This window comes from Nicotiana tomentosiformis, chromosome 7 (genome assembly GCF_000390325.3).
Source record: "Nicotiana tomentosiformis chromosome 7, ASM39032v3, whole genome shotgun sequence".
NCBI lineage: Eukaryota > Viridiplantae > Streptophyta > Magnoliopsida > Solanales > Solanaceae > Nicotiana > Nicotiana tomentosiformis.
Window position 1 is genome coordinate 42,706,422 of NC_090818.1, and position 17,381 is coordinate 42,723,802.

The 17,381-nt window shown below is 33.8% G+C and overlaps 2 protein-coding genes across 9 annotated transcripts; both read right to left on the minus strand.

The window, feature by feature from the left end:
• Positions 1-139: 139 nt before the first annotated feature.
• LOC138895135 (uncharacterized) lies at positions 140-1,806 on the minus strand. The gene is made up of 2 exons (XM_070179836.1): positions 854-1,806; positions 140-512 (listed from the first exon to the last, which is right to left on the minus strand). The coding sequence occupies exons 1-2, from the start codon at positions 1,488-1,490 to the stop codon at positions 478-480; spliced, it is 672 nt and encodes a 223-aa protein (XP_070035937.1). The 5' UTR covers positions 1,491-1,806; the 3' UTR covers positions 140-477.
• Positions 1,807-4,195: 2,389 nt separating this feature from the next.
• On the minus strand, positions 4,196-17,381 carry LOC104107441 (putative nuclear RNA export factor SDE5). Of its 8 annotated transcripts, none has more exons than XM_009616254.4 (13): positions 16,842-17,381; positions 11,972-12,037; positions 10,138-10,741; positions 9,684-9,709; positions 8,721-8,798; positions 7,700-7,770; positions 7,331-7,581; positions 6,678-6,763; positions 6,450-6,506; positions 5,856-5,923; positions 5,662-5,762; positions 5,519-5,586; positions 4,196-4,484 (listed from the first exon to the last, which is right to left on the minus strand). In XM_009616254.4, exons 3-13 carry the CDS (start codon positions 10,739-10,741, stop codon positions 4,359-4,361), a joined length of 1,536 nt encoding a protein of 511 aa, XP_009614549.1. In that variant the 5' UTR covers positions 11,972-12,037; positions 16,842-17,381; the 3' UTR covers positions 4,196-4,358. The 8 variants fall into 8 exon arrangements, with proteins under 8 accessions (XP_009614549.1, XP_009614543.1, XP_070037575.1 ...); XM_009616248.4 differs by having other exon boundaries at positions 10,138-10,748; XM_070181474.1 differs by having other exon boundaries at positions 10,138-10,798.

Genomic DNA, 17,381 nt, shown 5'->3' on the forward strand with positions numbered 1-17,381 from the left:
ATTAAATTCAATACCCTCAACTTGAGTATCCCCCTAACTACCAACCTAGCTTTATATCTTTTAATACTTCTATCAGCCCTATGTTTAACCTTGTATACCCATTTACATTTAATAGGTTTCTTGCCAGGGGGCTGGGTGGAGTGAATAGAACTATCAGGCAAGGATAACCTTGTCTGCCTAGCTAAAGGACAAACTGGACAATTGAATGACTGTTTGGAAGACAATTTGCAATTAAGACCAGAAATGCACTTCATTTTAGAGAAAGGAATGTGGCCAAGTCTGTAATGCCAAACAACATCATCTTTATTCATATTATGCAAAACAATATTGGTATTTACAATGGCAGTATCATCAGGTACATAAATAGGAGCAGAAACTGAATTAAGCAAACAAGAATTAAGGGAATTAGAAGGAGGTAAAGTAGATGATGTTGGAGGCTTGGCATTCTGAAACAGTTTGTAGAGTCCATTATCTACTCTACCAAGAACCACTGGCTTCCTCACTGAAGGGTCCTATAGGGTACAAGCAGCCGTGGTAAATTGTACAATATCATCATCATGGGAAAGTAATTTGTACACAAAGATGAGATTATATTGAAAACTAGGAACATAGAGCACATTATAAAGAACCAAGTCAGGGAACAAGGCTAAGGATCCAATATTAGTGACCTTAACCTTATACCCATTAGGGAGAGAAATAAGGTAGGGTATAGGAAGTGTTTGAACATTAAAAAGCAAATATTTAAGGGAGGTCATGTGGTCAGATGCCCCATAGTCTATCACCCAAATTATACTATATATCTTAGTCATCATACATGCACCATAAGACATACCCTTGGGAGGTAACAACTGACCAGCAAAGTTGGCAGAAGCAAGGTAGTTGGTTGAGGAAGTAGATGATACTGATGGAGACAGTTGAGATTGTTGAATAAGTAACATTAGCTGGGAATATTGATCCTTGGTAAGACCAGGAACTGGATAGGAGTGTTCAGGAGCAGATGCACCTTCAGAACCAGCTGACATAGCAGGAGCACCATAAGTATCCACTTCAGCATAGGCAGCAGACCTTCTGGGAGGAGGAGATCTATTTGATTTGAAATTTGGAGGAAAGCCATGGAGCTTGTAGCACTTATCAATGCTATGTCCAGATTTCTTACAATACTTACAGACAATAGCAAACCTGTGAGGCTCAAAAGATCCCTTAAAAGTGGCACCAGACCTTTGAGGTTCAAAATTTATTTTGGGAGAGGGAGGAAGCTTGGATACACCAGAACTGAAAGAAGCAAAGTTGGAAGCAAATTGAGTTCCAGTAGAGACTTGTCTCTGCTTCTCATCAGATAGCAAAATCCCATATACATTACCAATGGAAGGTAAGGGATTCATCATGATGATGTTGCTTCTTGTTTGGACATAAGTGTCATTCAATCTCATAAGGAACTGGTAGACCTTTTTTTCTTCATCTTCAGCAGCCTTACCCCCACAAGTACACATTCGAACTCTCCCAGTAGACAAAGATGCAATCTCATCCCATAGTTGCTTAATTTGTTGAAATATGATGTTATGTCCATGGACCCTTGGGAAATATGAGTCAGCTCCTTCTTTAGCTCAAACATACTAGCACCATCAGCTTTCCCATGCCTCTCTTCTAACTCAGTCCAAATATCCTTAGCAAACTCAGAGTATTCAACACTCCTAGATATTTCTTTGGACATAAAATTAGTCAGCCAAGAGACCACAAGGTCATTACAGTGTTGCCACTATCTGGCTAGAGGAGAGCCTTCAGGAGGTCTCTGAGAAGTACCAATAATAAAATCTAGCTTGTTACGAATAGACAAAGCAACTAGGACATTACGTTTCCAACTCCCATAGAAATTTCCATCAAAAGGACTGGAAACTAAGGAAGTTCATAGCACGTCTGATGGATGAACATATAGAGGGTGACAAGGATGGGTGTAGTCATCTTCATGGAAAATTAGGCGTGAGGGAGTGGAAGAAGTCACATCAGCACTGGTGTTATTATCGTTTGTCATTTTTAAGCAGATTGTCTATTAGCCAACACAGTACATACACATCTATGGATCAAATACGCATGCGATTCACAACAATGAAGAATGAAATGATACGAGGTTACCCAGCTCTTTTCGCGACCGGTAAAGAGGAAACGGCCTTCAAACACAAACGAGAAAGAAGAATCTTCGGCTTGACAGTAGACGACTTCGAAACCCTAGCTCGGGATAAAAACTACAAAATCCTCAAATCCCATCACCAACCGAACAATTTGAGATCACAAATGTTGAATATATGAGAATCCGACTAAGAAATCAAACAAAAATCAGTAGAAAACCCTAGACGAGTCAAACATCATCTGGAACGAAATATAGCTCTGAAATTTAAAACATGATCGATCGGAAGTGAAGAACGTGCCATAGAAGGATCTATGCTCTGATACCATGTTAGATTTGATACATCTCTCAGATTGAAAGCACAAAAGAATGGAAGTCGAGTGTTTCCATTAGAGAGAGAAAATAAACTTTTGGATATTTTTATTATCTATTGTAAGAAAATGAATAATGTGTATACAAACAATAAGGCCTAGTTAAATACAAAATTGGGTCGGGTCCTATTACTGGCCCAAAGTAAAAATTAAAAAAGGAATCAGCCACTATCAAATGGGCCTAGTCCAACAATATATATATATTCACATACATAAAAAATATTCCTTGAAGATAAGGCATCTCTTCCTTAAGTTCCAATCTCTTGGCAAACAGATTCTATTAAAGCCACAAAACTGAGGACTTATTGTATCATAATAATTTGTAATATTTCCAACTATCTCTGCTTTTTGATACATTCATCAATAGATTATCTAATCAAAATATCATTTCTTTCTTTTACAAAGGAAAAGCAATAAATACATATGCGCATACATTTCTAAAAGCCTGTTGGGAGATTGGGCCAAGGAATTAACTTTCTGCACTCTGTAGAGGTGAATAAATTTTGTAACCTCGTTTGAAAAATCATAGTATAGATTGTATGAAGATTGGACTTCATTTGTATCAGGATCGGCTCTAAGGTTATCACAAGTAAGGCTTGTACCTTAGGCCCCCCAAATTTGGGAGGTCCCATTTTCTAAAAAATAATAGGTTTATAGGTATTTTAAAAAAAATAATTAGTACTTTTAATACAAAAGTAGAATTTTTCTATAATAGTTGCCTCAAAGAAAATAAGTTTTTCAAAATTATAATTGATAAAATCTTACCTAAGATCAACAATGTCTCAAGAAAGATTAAATATGTTGGCTATACTATCAATTGAAAAGGAATTATTAGAGAAATCGATTATAAAAAAAATTATTAACAACTTTGCATCTCAAAAGATAGAAAAATAATAGACTTCAAATAAAAATATATATCATAATATTCTTTTAAAAAGTTAGGTCTCACATTAAATTTTGGCTTTAGGCCACATATGTGCTTGAGCTGTCCCTAATTTATATGCCCATTTTTCGCAAAGCAACATTAGAGTATTTAGTCCAGGTATTTTGGGTGTATAGTGAGATCATGTAATAGAGGTTCCATCTTTATAATTTAACTGTTTTTTTGCATTTCATTTCTTATGTTTTATTATCACTTTTTGCTACTACTTTTTGAAATGTAATTATTTGGTTCAATTATGATTAACAAGGCCATTTTTGGACTTTCTCTTTTAATTTAATCTTACTTGATTACCTAATTTTCAGTTAGTAGATAAAAGAGAACTCATTATGCATTGCAGCCCTTCATATTCCACGATGATATATCAAACTCAAAGAATTTATTGAAAAATATAAAAATGAGTAACTTCTATTAGTACATGGCGTATTTGGACATTTTCTTTAATTTTAGATACTTGACTACATAATTTACAGTAGATAAAAAAAGGGACTCAATAAGCAATTTAATCATTCATATCCAAAAAAATAATTTGAACACTAATACTTATAAGTGTTTAAATAAATAGTTGTATACGAGGAAAATAAAAAAATTGTGCATGACTTGTATATTGAAATAAAAAAAGGGAGGCTTCAAATATTTTTCGAATGTCTATATATGCATATTAACAATTTCTAACTATTTTTTGATATGCATCTTGTAAAAAGAAATGATATATATATATATATATATATACTCGTGATATCAATGAGCAAAACATTAGTCTGAGTAAACGGTGCCAAAGCAGAACTTTATTGGTTGAGAATTAAGAGGAACAGAAAATTTAAGGATCCCTCTGAAGTCTTTCTGCCAGCAAAAAGGGGCTAAAAGACCAATTTCAACGAGGTTGTTTCCCGTCTGCGCAAAAAAATGCGGAAGTATTTCAGGCTCAGACAGTTGATTTTTTAGCAAAAGTCAGTTTCCTTGGATCTATTTCATCTGCTTTTATCACAATTGCTTTGCCATTATCTTCTTCCGTCCATGCTATCGAGGCCCTCTCCAAAAGTTTGATTATCTGCTTCAAATATCTCAGTATCATACTTATATTTAACCAAGGTTGATTCAAGTAGGTAAAGAAATGACATGTAACATAAGTAGAACAAAGAAAATTTATTCCTTCAGATTTACTATATGGGATATGAAACAACAGATATCAGATAGAATAAAATTCATAAAAAATTTCCTTCTAATCCCACAGCATGGGTTGAATCCTTTTAAATGCATCCTTTCGCAATCCTATTTTATCCAAAGTCCTATGCATAAAAATACTCTTGATCAAAATAGTGGAAATGAGAAGATCAGGACTAGAACAATCTCTACAACACGCTTTCTTATATATATTGGAAATAATCATATCATATATTTCCTAGAAATAACAACTTAAATATCACCATTAAATTTCCTATGTTGATGCTATGAATGATTACACTAACTAGACCTAACTATACTGACACCTCAGTAAAGTTCCAGAAGGTGCTCCACTGTATAGTTAAATAGTAACCATTTCAGCATTGTTGCGCTACCAGCAAGCGAGTATAAAGAAGAAGATATCGCTGCTTCAACATTGAGGATTTACATTTATGAAAGATGTAAATGGAAGACTTGTGCTCATGAAAGTGTGATCTTTCCCTTTCATATTTTTAAAGGTGAAAAGATGAACTGGCATACATCTTATTTGTATTTAAACTTCCCACATCTCATATTTTAGGTCTATAATCTTCTAGAATTACCAATCTGGTATGAATTGTTTAGACATCAAGGTCAAATATTCTGAACCATCTAGATTTTTAGAAGGGACCACACCATGCATGACATGGCAGTGACAGAAGAATCACAAACAGCAATGTTCTTCACAAAGCAATTTCTAGGTCCTAAGAAACCCTCTTTTTTTGTAAAGTATAATATTCCAATCATCGATAATGTACGTCCATGAGAAACACAGCAGCAGATCGATAAAATTATTCTTTTCTGATAAGGAGATGGACCAAAATATTCAAAAATATCAGCACACACATACAAAAAAAAAAAAGACATAGAAGCAGGTCATACCACACGCTTCCGAAGACCTTTGGCTTCTTCATTGGTGATCCCAACTACGATTTTGAGATACTGAATAGCTGGTGAACGGAAAGTTATCAATGTCATTTCTTATATTAAAAAGTTGAAGAAGGCATGTAATGACAATAACCTACAGGAGATGCCACAAAGAGATGTCAACTGAATTTTGAGACAGCGCACTGCTTCCTTTGGCTCGAAATCGTGAAGATCGACAGTCACAATTTCTTTGTTGTAACTGCACCCAAGGTATTGGTGTAAATACAAACTCTGTAAGCAAAATATACGAGTAGAGAAAGGCAAGAGATAGGAAGGTGGTTCTCTGCCGAACCTGTTTTCAAGAAGCGTTTGAGCGGATTGTTCATCAGTCTCTCGGGCCTTTGTCATGAAAAAGTTTCCCTGTCTCATGAGAAGATTATGAGTAAAATGCCAGCACAACACCATAATGAAAATTTAAACAAGTGGATCAACCAAGGCAAGATCAACTTTTGGGAAGAGAAGAGTTCACACATATTGGACATGTACTCCAGCACGAATTTAGAGCCTTTTTTCGTGATAGGTGATGTTGGAGTATTTTAGAAGTGAAAGATGTCATGGAATATTAAGAACTGAACCTGGCAGCACTATCTTCAAAGGCATTTTATACTCCTCAACTTACTTTGTGTTTTGGTATCGGCTAACTAAAAGCTAAAACCTCCCTTGATAGGTATAGAGCAAGAACCAAGTAGATATTTGGATAGTTTGACAGAAGATGACAGAACTCTTAAGTCTGACCACTTAATAAGCTAAGGTGGTAACTGCACACCATCCACCCAGCCGATACCACTAAGTAAAGCGTCTCATAGAGAGCCCAGTTATTTCCACTAACATTTTCAAATGTAAGCACGAAGGAAAGTCACTTTAGATAAAGGAACAAACATCATACCTCTTCCAGGAATCTGCGTGCCTTGACATGATCTCCTTTTTGAAATTCTTCAGCAGCCTGGAACAAAATTTAAGTTTATAATACCAGTCATGACTTAACATACTAAACTTTTTTTCACCTCAATCAACACAGAATGAAGTATCTTAATGTGATTTTTTTTTTTTGGATAACAAGTATCTTAATGTTATTCTGATCATGAAACAGTAAAAGAGAGGTTATGTGACTCACTGCTTTATAGTACTCTTTCATTGTAAGCCAATACTCCTTTACAGCTTTTCGGAGAACTTCGTAGCTTTCTTCATTCTCCTCACCATCTAATAATAGAAAATTATGAGGTGTTTATGTAACAAAGTGAAATAAAATAGCTAAGAGAATGAAACACTTTCATTAGTGATATTCTATTAAAGAAATAAGTCCTCCCACCCCACCCCCCACCCAAAAGAAAAAAAGAGAGAGAACAAAGCTTAGTTACTTAGCAGTTTGAAGCCATCTAAAAGTGCAACCATGGATTGGTTGAATATCATGCAACACTACTCAATCATTGCCAACAACACAGACTTTGTAAAATTGCAAAAACGTCTTTTGTTTCTTGTTCTTTTTTTTGGATGTATGCATGAGGTCCCTATTTGTATAGAGGATTGGGCTTCTTTTGTTGAGAACCATATTTTCTTGCAGGTTCTCTCTTTTTGGTATACGGCTTATATACAGAGGTTTCTCCCCAATTGTTAATAAAATTATTTACCTTATCAAAAAAAAGAGTACAAAATCAATAGAAAAAGGCAATCAAAAGAAGATATGAAATCCTTGATAAGAAGCCATATGTTACCATATACACTTATTTCATCTGCACAACACAAGTAATAAACAAATGAAGTGCTTACTTTTTGCATCACTCTGTGGTGTCCTGATAAGAATCTGGCGTTCTACAGTCTCCTGTAATGGTTTCACTACAAACTGACTTAATCGCCTAGACTTTTCAACTTCCCTCACATGACGAATCACGTCATCCACATCATCATGTCTTGCAGGCACATTAAACAACGTCTGTAGAACTTCCTTCTGAAACTCATACCTGACCTTCTCCTTCTTAGATAAGTTGAGCCCATTTTTAGTCATATTCTTTGCTTTGGAACTGCATTAGCAAAAGAAGAAGGATGACCTCCAAGTCACAAAACCTTGCAAATTAAGAAATCTATTTAACAAAAAGGAACACAAAAATTCTAGAAGATAGTTTCTGGAGGGCAAAGTACCGGCTGGTTGGATCTTGCATTGAAGGTGTCTCTTGCGATGCAACTGATGCAAAATCTGGACTCTCCCCAGACTGTTACATCAGATCAGATAAAGCATAGTAAGTAAAGAAAAAATTCATGTGATTGACACTTGAATACTTGGATAATTTCAATTGCATCTGGAACTGATATAAAATTATCACTAAAGATTAAAATAAATTCTTACAGGTGGAGTAGCTCAGGTAATAAAGGATAGGAGACGAGTGGTTGGTTATATGTTCCCTTTAATTTGAGAGACGGGAAACAGGTCTGACCATCTAAGCAGCCCAATAATAATAAAATTCCTAGATTTCAAGGGAATACAGATAATTATATGGTGAGTCAAACATTATTAATCGTGTAAGCTCTTTTTACAGCTAGAAGCAACGTCAATTTGGTTTAGACGGACTGCATAAGCTACAGATCCAAAACAATTTCCAATTTTAGAGAAGTTACCTCATAGAAATCTATTGTCTACAAATAAAATCCTTATAAAATTACCTCCCAAAAGGAATACATTGCTAATTTTTTTTTCTGAAGGGGTAGTTAATTTTGACTTGAATCTATTTTTGCACATCAATTCTAGCGCATGACCTGGTCTTTGGTATTCAGTCAAGAGATTACCTACCATGTAGATTTGTATAGACGTGGAACCCATCTCTCAAAGCAAAACAATCTGTATAACTACACACATTAGGACCCTTCTCAGGCCAGGTGAGAGTGAGAGCCAGGGGGAGAGAACAAACTGGGGTGAGGAGTGAATGGAAAGAGGGAAGGGGGAGGAAGAGGAGAATAGAAGAGAAAGCACCATCCTTCCCAAGTTTTATTGTGAAAAAGAAATCTCATTTTCCTACAAGACCATGGCCAGGAAGAATGAAAGCAAGGCTAAACAGACTGCCTCAAGATCATTACCACTAAATTATTGTCATTTGTAAGTGACATTATCTGTATCCAGTTTTACAGCAGACAGGAGCAACACCAAGTGACATACAAGAAAACTTACTTTCTGAACACCTATGTCTAAAATATCATCACTCTTTCCCAAAGTTGATGCTGACAAATCTAGCAGCTTATCCATACTCTGCATATTCAAAGGAAAGGAGGTCTTATATAAGGAAACATGCAGGTTAACGCGACAAGCAAATCTGTCTAGAAAAGTAAATCAATCTGTATGTAGTATGTATGCATAGTTTCTGAAAATCAGGAAAAGGCAAACATACAAGCACCCCAAGCAGGACACTAAAAATACAGGCCAATTTATTCAAAAACAGAAGATAAACAGCACTAGCCGAGCATTGTCTTGTCTGCTTAGCATGAGAACTAAGCTTCTACAAGTCTAACAGCAACCTGGCCTCATTCCTCCTGCAATTTTGCATGATTCCACACATGCATTGTGGTTTCTCACCATGAAAGTAAACCAGAGTCAGCAAGAAATCCACTCATTAGTCCCTAATTCTAATTAAGTACATGAGGTTATTACTTTAACCATGAAAGAGGTTTAATAGCTACTTAGGTAAATCCAATGGAGCATAATTAATTTTTAAATTAAATAATGACTTCATACCACACACTTGAATCCTTAAAACTGCTTATAAAACTTCCAAACCAGAAACAGGATTAACCTTAAAGAGAACCTAGAGAAGCATATAGCCAATCAAACTTTAGACACAACTCAAACCAAACACAAGACTTGCTTTCAATAGTACCTAGGTAACATGTGGGAGTGGGAGTATAGACGGGCTAGATGGTATATGCAGATGCTTAGAAGAACAACCTTCACATGTATGCTCAAGACTTATTTCGATTATGCCGTGTTGCCAATTACTGAGTAAGAGCATACAGAATTAAGTGCAAACATGCGGATGCTGAATGTAAATATAAAATTGAGCCAAATATAACATTACCATTTGATGCCTCAAAATAGATATAGAAAGTATAAGATGTGATGGAATTGGAGCACACTAACCTTATTTAGATCATAGCCGCACTGGCCTGCAACTCCAACAACATCAGATTAGCAAACAAATTGTCCAGAAATTGTGACAGCTCAATAGGAATTAGGATGCAGTTACAAGGAAGAAATAGAAGGAATGGAAAGTAAAGATATCTCAGTGCAACCTATAAAGCAGATACTCTTTTCCAGGAAGGGGTTTGGTAATATTAAGCACAACCGGAATACGTGGACCATCCACATGTTGCATTCTAGCTCACAAAATTAAGTCCCAAAGTAGACTTTAAAGAAACATTTAACCGACTGTTGCAAGTTTTATTGGAAGATTACCAAAAAGAAGTGAAGAAAGAATCAAAGAAATGACACAATTTCAGGCATTAAAAGTAAACATTAGCGTCACTCCATATATGAAAGCTACTTCTCAAGTAATCTTACAAATACTTAGAATAGACTTAAGCAAAGTGCTCACCCACAACATCTTCAATTACACTCATGTCAAGAGAGAATCCATCTCCGAGCATTTTGAAGAGGAACTCCTCAACACTGCCTGGCAGGGTTTCACTCATAGCTGCAGCACCTAATGGAGCTTTCTCATCCCTTATCTCTGGGGTAAAAAAATCATCCACAGTTAATTTCAGTGGCTTGATTCTCGTAGAAGTTTCTGGAATGAGTGGCCTATTTGTCACATAGTCTCTTGGGATCATGCTTGAGACAGTCCCCATAGACACTGATAACTTTTTTTGCTTTGATGAACTGGGACCAGCTCTCTTGGCATAAATCTCGGATGCAGATTCAGAAGTTAATGTCACAGAATCTCCTACTTCCTCAAATTGAGATTCAGAAGTCAGTGTCAAGGAATCCTCTATTTTTTCTTCTGATGCAGAGGTAGTAATTATATAGGTGCTAGCTTGCAGATCTCCGAGTATATCACCCGCAATAGTTGGATCCCGACCTGCTTTACAATAAGCTGCAGCAATGTCATCAAGAGAGACAACACGTCCAAAGACATCAAGCAACTGCTCCAGGTTCTTTCTATCATCATCAGTAAACAAAACTGTTGGAGGTGCTTCCATCTTCATCCTTCCAGCATAAGATGAAATAAAGAACCTCCGATAAGAGTAAAGAAGCAACTATATTGAGAACATCCCATATTAATCAAAGTCTGTGTAACATATATTGAAGTAACAGAAACCACAAAGAAAAGGAAGTAGCAGGAATTGGATAGTATAACAACAAGAGAATCCAACATTTCGTGGATAACAGAACCTAAATAGAACCAATAACTGTGATAGGAGAAAAGGAACTAAGGAATAAAAGTAAATATGGAGAAATACTGATTTTTAATAAGAAAAATGGAGAAATACTACTAATTAATTGTTTAGATCTAACGGAAGTGATCAAAGAATTACTTTTTACTCTCCAGCTTGTCTGCGCAACGTCATCACATTGCCATAAGAACAATGTTGGTAAATCCTTTTGGTACGAGAAAATGATATGAAACTGCTGCAACCTAATTCACTTCTCGTATCGCCCACAGCCCAATAAAATCCCTTTAAGAATACCAAATTTTAGAACTATTCAGATTTGGCATAAAGGCACATTCAAGTCTGAACTTCCAAGTTTTGAAGAAAATCGCAAAGAAGCACATTGTGAGACTGACATTTCAGCTTTCCAGAAATTCGATATTCTTCCTCAAATTACTGAATATTTGCATACAAATATTACCATGGAAAAAGATGCTGAGCACACTATTACTCAGAAAATGAAAAATAATCCTCAAGTTACAGAAATTCCTGAAAAAAATAATAGTGAACAATAATAAACTAACATTCATTAAGGAAAGAACACATATTATCAAATTATACTGTACATTAACAAATGACGATCAATGCTACTGTACATACACTTTCACACACACACAAAAAAAAAAAAAAAAAAAAACGGTCGACTCACAAATTAAAGGCAGGTTTTGGAATTGACAAGGCAATGCACTAAGATATTATCCAAAAAGAAATCAATCAACGAAGATAAACAAGCAAACAAACATTCTTCGGAATCTTAAACATCAACGCTTTGCTCAAAAGCGATGAATTTATTCATTGTGCGAAAAGTTTCTTGCTTCTACGAATGCTACACAATGCAATGCATCTCGATTCATTTAAAATTATGGAGAATGATTAAATTTTCCATCCAATAAAAACAAAATTGACGCGATTAATCAGTGTGCAGAAAGAGAAAAAGTTTCATACAAAATATTTGAAGGTCGATGATTCAGATAGAGTGGAAGAAAAGAAGTTGCTTACGTCTCGATTCTCTCCCTCCACCCCACGCTCTGCTCAGTGCGTAGTCCCCATCCCCAACCTCTGCTTCTGAAAGGAGGAAGAAGTTAAAGAGAATGGAGAGAGAAGTGTTGTTCTGCTAATTATTTGACTCGAGTCACGCGGAAAGTGTCCAAGGTAAATTACCAAAAGATTCTTTAAGTGTGTTTGGTATGTTTATAGAAAATCACTTGTAATTTTCTTTCTTCGTATTTCTTTATACTATTACCTAAAAATAATTATAGGGATGAACGTAAACCTTCATTTTTAGTGGTCTTATGCTTATGCAATACAAATCACCATAATTTATAGTGGACTTTGATGCCAGATGTATATAATATAAAAATAAATATTATATATATTTTTCAAAAAATATTTTGTTGAAAAATATTGGCGGAATAATCAAACATACGTTCGTATTGCACGAGATTGTGTTTTCGACCCCCCTCGACTCCGGTCATTCAAACCAGATTCCTCATGTTGGTTAAAACTATTGATTTGAACATCTCTAACGGTTGACTGACCTTATGTGACATTTATATGGCTGAGCCGAACAAATTCATGGTACACGTGCATTTAAAGAGCGTCAATGGTGTTTTATTTTTTAAAAGTAAGGAAAGCCTAACTCGAGAGGTCTTAAGGAGTTTTATTTATTTTTTCACCTATTTTTGCCATTTCCACCATACACTTGTAATTATATTTTAATCATTTTACCACCCTCCTATGGGTCCATTCACATCTCAGTTTTACTTTAATTACGTCATTAGGGCTGTAATTAGTTATAACTAAGGTTTAAATTTAAGGGGCTTTATAAAAACCATCCTTGATGATTTTTGAATTGAAATATATGCACGTATTTTGGTTATAACAACTAGTGCAACTCAGTTACTTGTCACTTGTAACACTATTCTCTCGTATGACTCAATTCTTGTACGTCATTCTTTTACCAAAACAACATTGAAAAATGAGGTTAAGAAAAAAAATCTTTCCAACGGAAGCTAAGAAACTAAAGAAAGCAGAGGAAGACCCAAATTTTGAAGCTCCGGGGTGTATTTTTGCTTTCGGCCAAAATCCGTTTTGTATTAGGGGTGCTAATCAGGCGAATAATTATATTTCGGCTTATCGATTATCGGATTATAAATATAATAATCTGCCAGTCATCCAATAAGATAATTGATGAATTGGTATCGGATTAACGATTATCGGGCGGTTTGTCGGCTAAACCAAATAGAAAATTTTTGAACAATCCTAGCTAGCGTTTGGCCACAAATTCCCAAATTTGTTTTAAGAAATCTGATTTGGGTGAAGTTTGTTTTGAAGATAAAAAATATATATTTCACATTTTTCTGAAAAAATATGAAACGTAAATTATACCCATAAATTCTAAAAACTATAAAAAAATATCCAACAATACCAAACAAACAAAACTTGCTAATCTTGTATATGCAGAACCTTCATCGGTGTTATTCATTATCATTATCACAAACCATAGTCTTGAACATAAATAAGTTTGGCACAAAATTATCATTTTTATGACGAACTATATAACACACTACTGTCACACCTCATTTTTTCCGAGAAATATGGAGTTTTTTTAATTAAAGTGACATTATTCGAAATAGGATTATTTATTTAATGAGAGTCGCCACTTGAAATAATTATTATGGTGTCCCAAGTCACGAGTTTATTTTAAAATCCAAATTCGAGGAAATTGACTCTGAATTATGATCCGCGAACATAGAAGATCGGGTAAGGAATTCTATTAACCCGAGAGAAGGTGTGAGACACTTCCGGATTCCGTAGTTTTAGCACGGTCGCTTTAATCATACATGGCTTAATTAACTGTTTAATTACGTATTGTTAAAACCTATGTGTATTTTTCTTTTTATCGCTTTTAATTATGGCGTTTTATGGATTTATCTTTGAAACGGATCACATGTGTGTATATCCGTTATGTTTATTGTGCTAAAATCATGACACGCGTACATGTACACAATTGATAACACTTTATTATTATTAAGATGGTTTGGCCAAAGTCGCGCGAACGCGTACTTTGATTTATTTTAAAAATCATAATTATGTCACGCGAACGTGTACACAATCACTATAATAGATTAGAACACGCCTAAAGCATCCTGCGAATATTCAAAGAATTATTATCTCCCTAATTTGGGATGAAATGTGAAGGTTTAAGAGTTATGGATATGAAATTATTTGATGAATAAAGTATTTTTGAGGAGGCTAATTTTACCAATTTTTTGAGAGCATGTATAGGTAGTTCTTAATTGTTTGAGAAGCGGGCTTAAAGAATCAAATTACCTGGGCCACTAATTCATTTCTTGTGCTAGTAAGCCCAAACAGAAGGTATACCCATTCATGGTCCATTACAGGGAAGTTTACATAACTACAACTTTATAGATAGTATATTTCATCATTTGCAACTAATATATATTATACAACATCATTATCATTATTTTATATAATTAATAGATATTCAAGTTAAAAGGTTCTCTCTACGGACATTATTCAACCTATGTTAAATGAAGATTCCAAAATTTTAGCAAAATTTAATAGAATTCTTAACATTCCCTAAATTTAAACTTAAGCAAATTGACTACAATTCAAATACAATTAAATTTTCCTAAAATATCTGTACATCCCTAAAACTAAGCCTAACCAAATCGACCTCAATTCAAATGCAACCATTCAAATGAGTGAGAGATGTAATCTATATAATATGGGAGTCAAATATAATAAATGTATGAAATCTGTAATATCATATTTATCTTATATTATTATATTATATTTGTATAATCTATACAATATAGATTATAATGTAAGTATGAAATCTGTTATACTATATAGTATATTCATTGTATACTAATATATGCATATTTAAGTATATTAATTTATTATATTATTCGAGGTATATTTAGTTCTTGTATATATAAATTTAATGTATAGAAGAAGTAATATATATATATATATATATAAAGTCAAATATTGATATACATAATAGAAAAGGAATAACAGCGTGCGCGCACACATATATATTTGTCATACTATATCCACTGTATACTAAATATGTAATACTTAATATAACATTGATTATATAATGGAATATTAACATACTAGTATAATATATGGTTACTGATTTGAATATACTAATATATTATATTTATTAAAAATATATGTAATATAGTTCTTTACATATAATAATGGTATATAAAATATAATATTGGAAAATTAATAGTCTACACGGATTAGATGAGAGAGAACTGTGAGATTATTTTGAATTTAAGGGATTATGTGTTAATTGGCATAATCCCTATTTTTAAGTTCCGTAATGAGATATTTTAGGCATATCAAAAGTTTTATCTAATTTAATTAAAAAGTTAAAAGTTGTAATAAATTGTATATAAAGTATTTTTTTTTAAATGTGGTTGTATTTCTTATAAATAACTCTTTAGATTGTTGTATTCTAGGTAAAATTCTCTCCATTATATGCCCAAGTCTTCGTTGAATTTCATTATTAAATTGGATCTAAACAAATGAGAAAACATAAAAGGGGGGAAAATACAAGTAGGCAATATTTAAGAAAAAATTTCAGATACCTAGCAACAATAGATATTTTACAAAACATGCAGCTAAATAATTATATTCTTAGCAACAAGCTATAAATATGAACCTAGAATCACGTTTTAAAAAAATCCAAAGCATTCAATTACTAAAAAATTTCAAAGCGGTTCCGATTCTCCTTTGAATACACTTCCTAATTAAATTACTGACGAACAATAATGAAGAGATTAATGCATTTTCTGTTGATATGTGCATATATGAGATTAATAGACTCTATTACATTTTGAAAACATATCGTACATTTATTTTCGATTTTTTTTTTTTATGTATCTTACTTGTTGGAGAATAATACGCTCGCACAAATTTTTGACAAACAATATCAAATTAAATGGTAAAATTATACTCATATATCCTATTGGTATAAAGTTATATTTTTAATTGTATGTCAAGAAATGTTTTACACAATATAATGATAGTATTAAATAGTTTATAAATTACAATAGTTTTTTTAGTATATTAATATACGGAGTATCCCCACGATATGGGATAATACTGGGTATGTTGTTGTCATTATACTTCAGTCATTGTATGTATATATTGTGTTTTAATGGAATAATAGTAGATAATTAAATATATACATGGTATTATAATAGTATGTGTGTATATATATATATATATATATATATAAATATTCAAAGTACTGCAAATATTCAAAGAATATTTGAATGCTAAATTAAAGGAAAGAAATTTAGAATAGAAAAAGAGAGAGATTTGAATGCAAAATCAAGCAACTAAAATAGAATAGAAAATAGTAAGAGAGAGAATGTAAAAAGATAAATAAGGATAAAACTTATCACATAATTTGTGTTACTCATTAATTGTGCACAAAATCTTTATCATATGCTAATATTGTGAAATAATATGCTATATACGGAATAAACAAGAATTAATATCATTTTCTTAAATACTTTTTGAAAGATGCTAGGTAATGTATTTTTCTCAAAAAATAATGGGAAAGAGAATTGTATCAAAAGGAGCGACAGTCATGAAAGAAAAACCAAAGTTATCATGCTTTCTACTTCAAGAACAAATAAGGTAAGATCTGGGAATAATGTTCACGAATCGACAAACAAACTTCCCTCAAAACTCATTTAAATAGTAAGAATACCATAAAGCTAGAACAAAGACGAAGGAAAACTAGTAAGTTACAAATTTAACGTACAAAATAGGCATTAACAGAGCCACACCGATAGTAAGATGGAAGTTAAGAAGGAACCTCAAATTCAAACAGGACGTCGGATAGAACCTCTCGCCGGCGACCTCGACTTAAAATCTCGAACAGGACCTCTCGAACCTCACACAAAATGAGGAAAAACAAATCGGGACTTTGCTGCGTTTTCTGGAAATTATTCAAGGCTGTTTGGATTGGTTTTTGAGCTGCGTTTTTTTGGTGATCTAGAGGTGTTTTGGAGCTGTTTTCATGCTATGTTTTCAGCTGGGTTTGGGACTAATTTTTGCGGCTGGTTTGGGGTCGTTGCAGGTGGGTTTAATGGCTGTTTCTTGGCAGCAATTATGGTGGCTTTAGAGTTGCGTTTTTGGTGAGTTTAATGGTGGAAACTGGGCTGGTAAATGTGGAGATTAGCAGCTCTTAAGTGGCTGCATTTTCATGGAATTTGGGGCTGTTTTAAGGGGGGGAAAGAGCTGTTTTTGACGTGAGAAACAGAGCTGTTTTTATGGCTGAAACTCTTTGGCTCAAGGTTGAAGAAGAAGGCAACTGGTTTCTTTTTGTTTCGTTGCTGCGTTTTCTTTTTCTTTT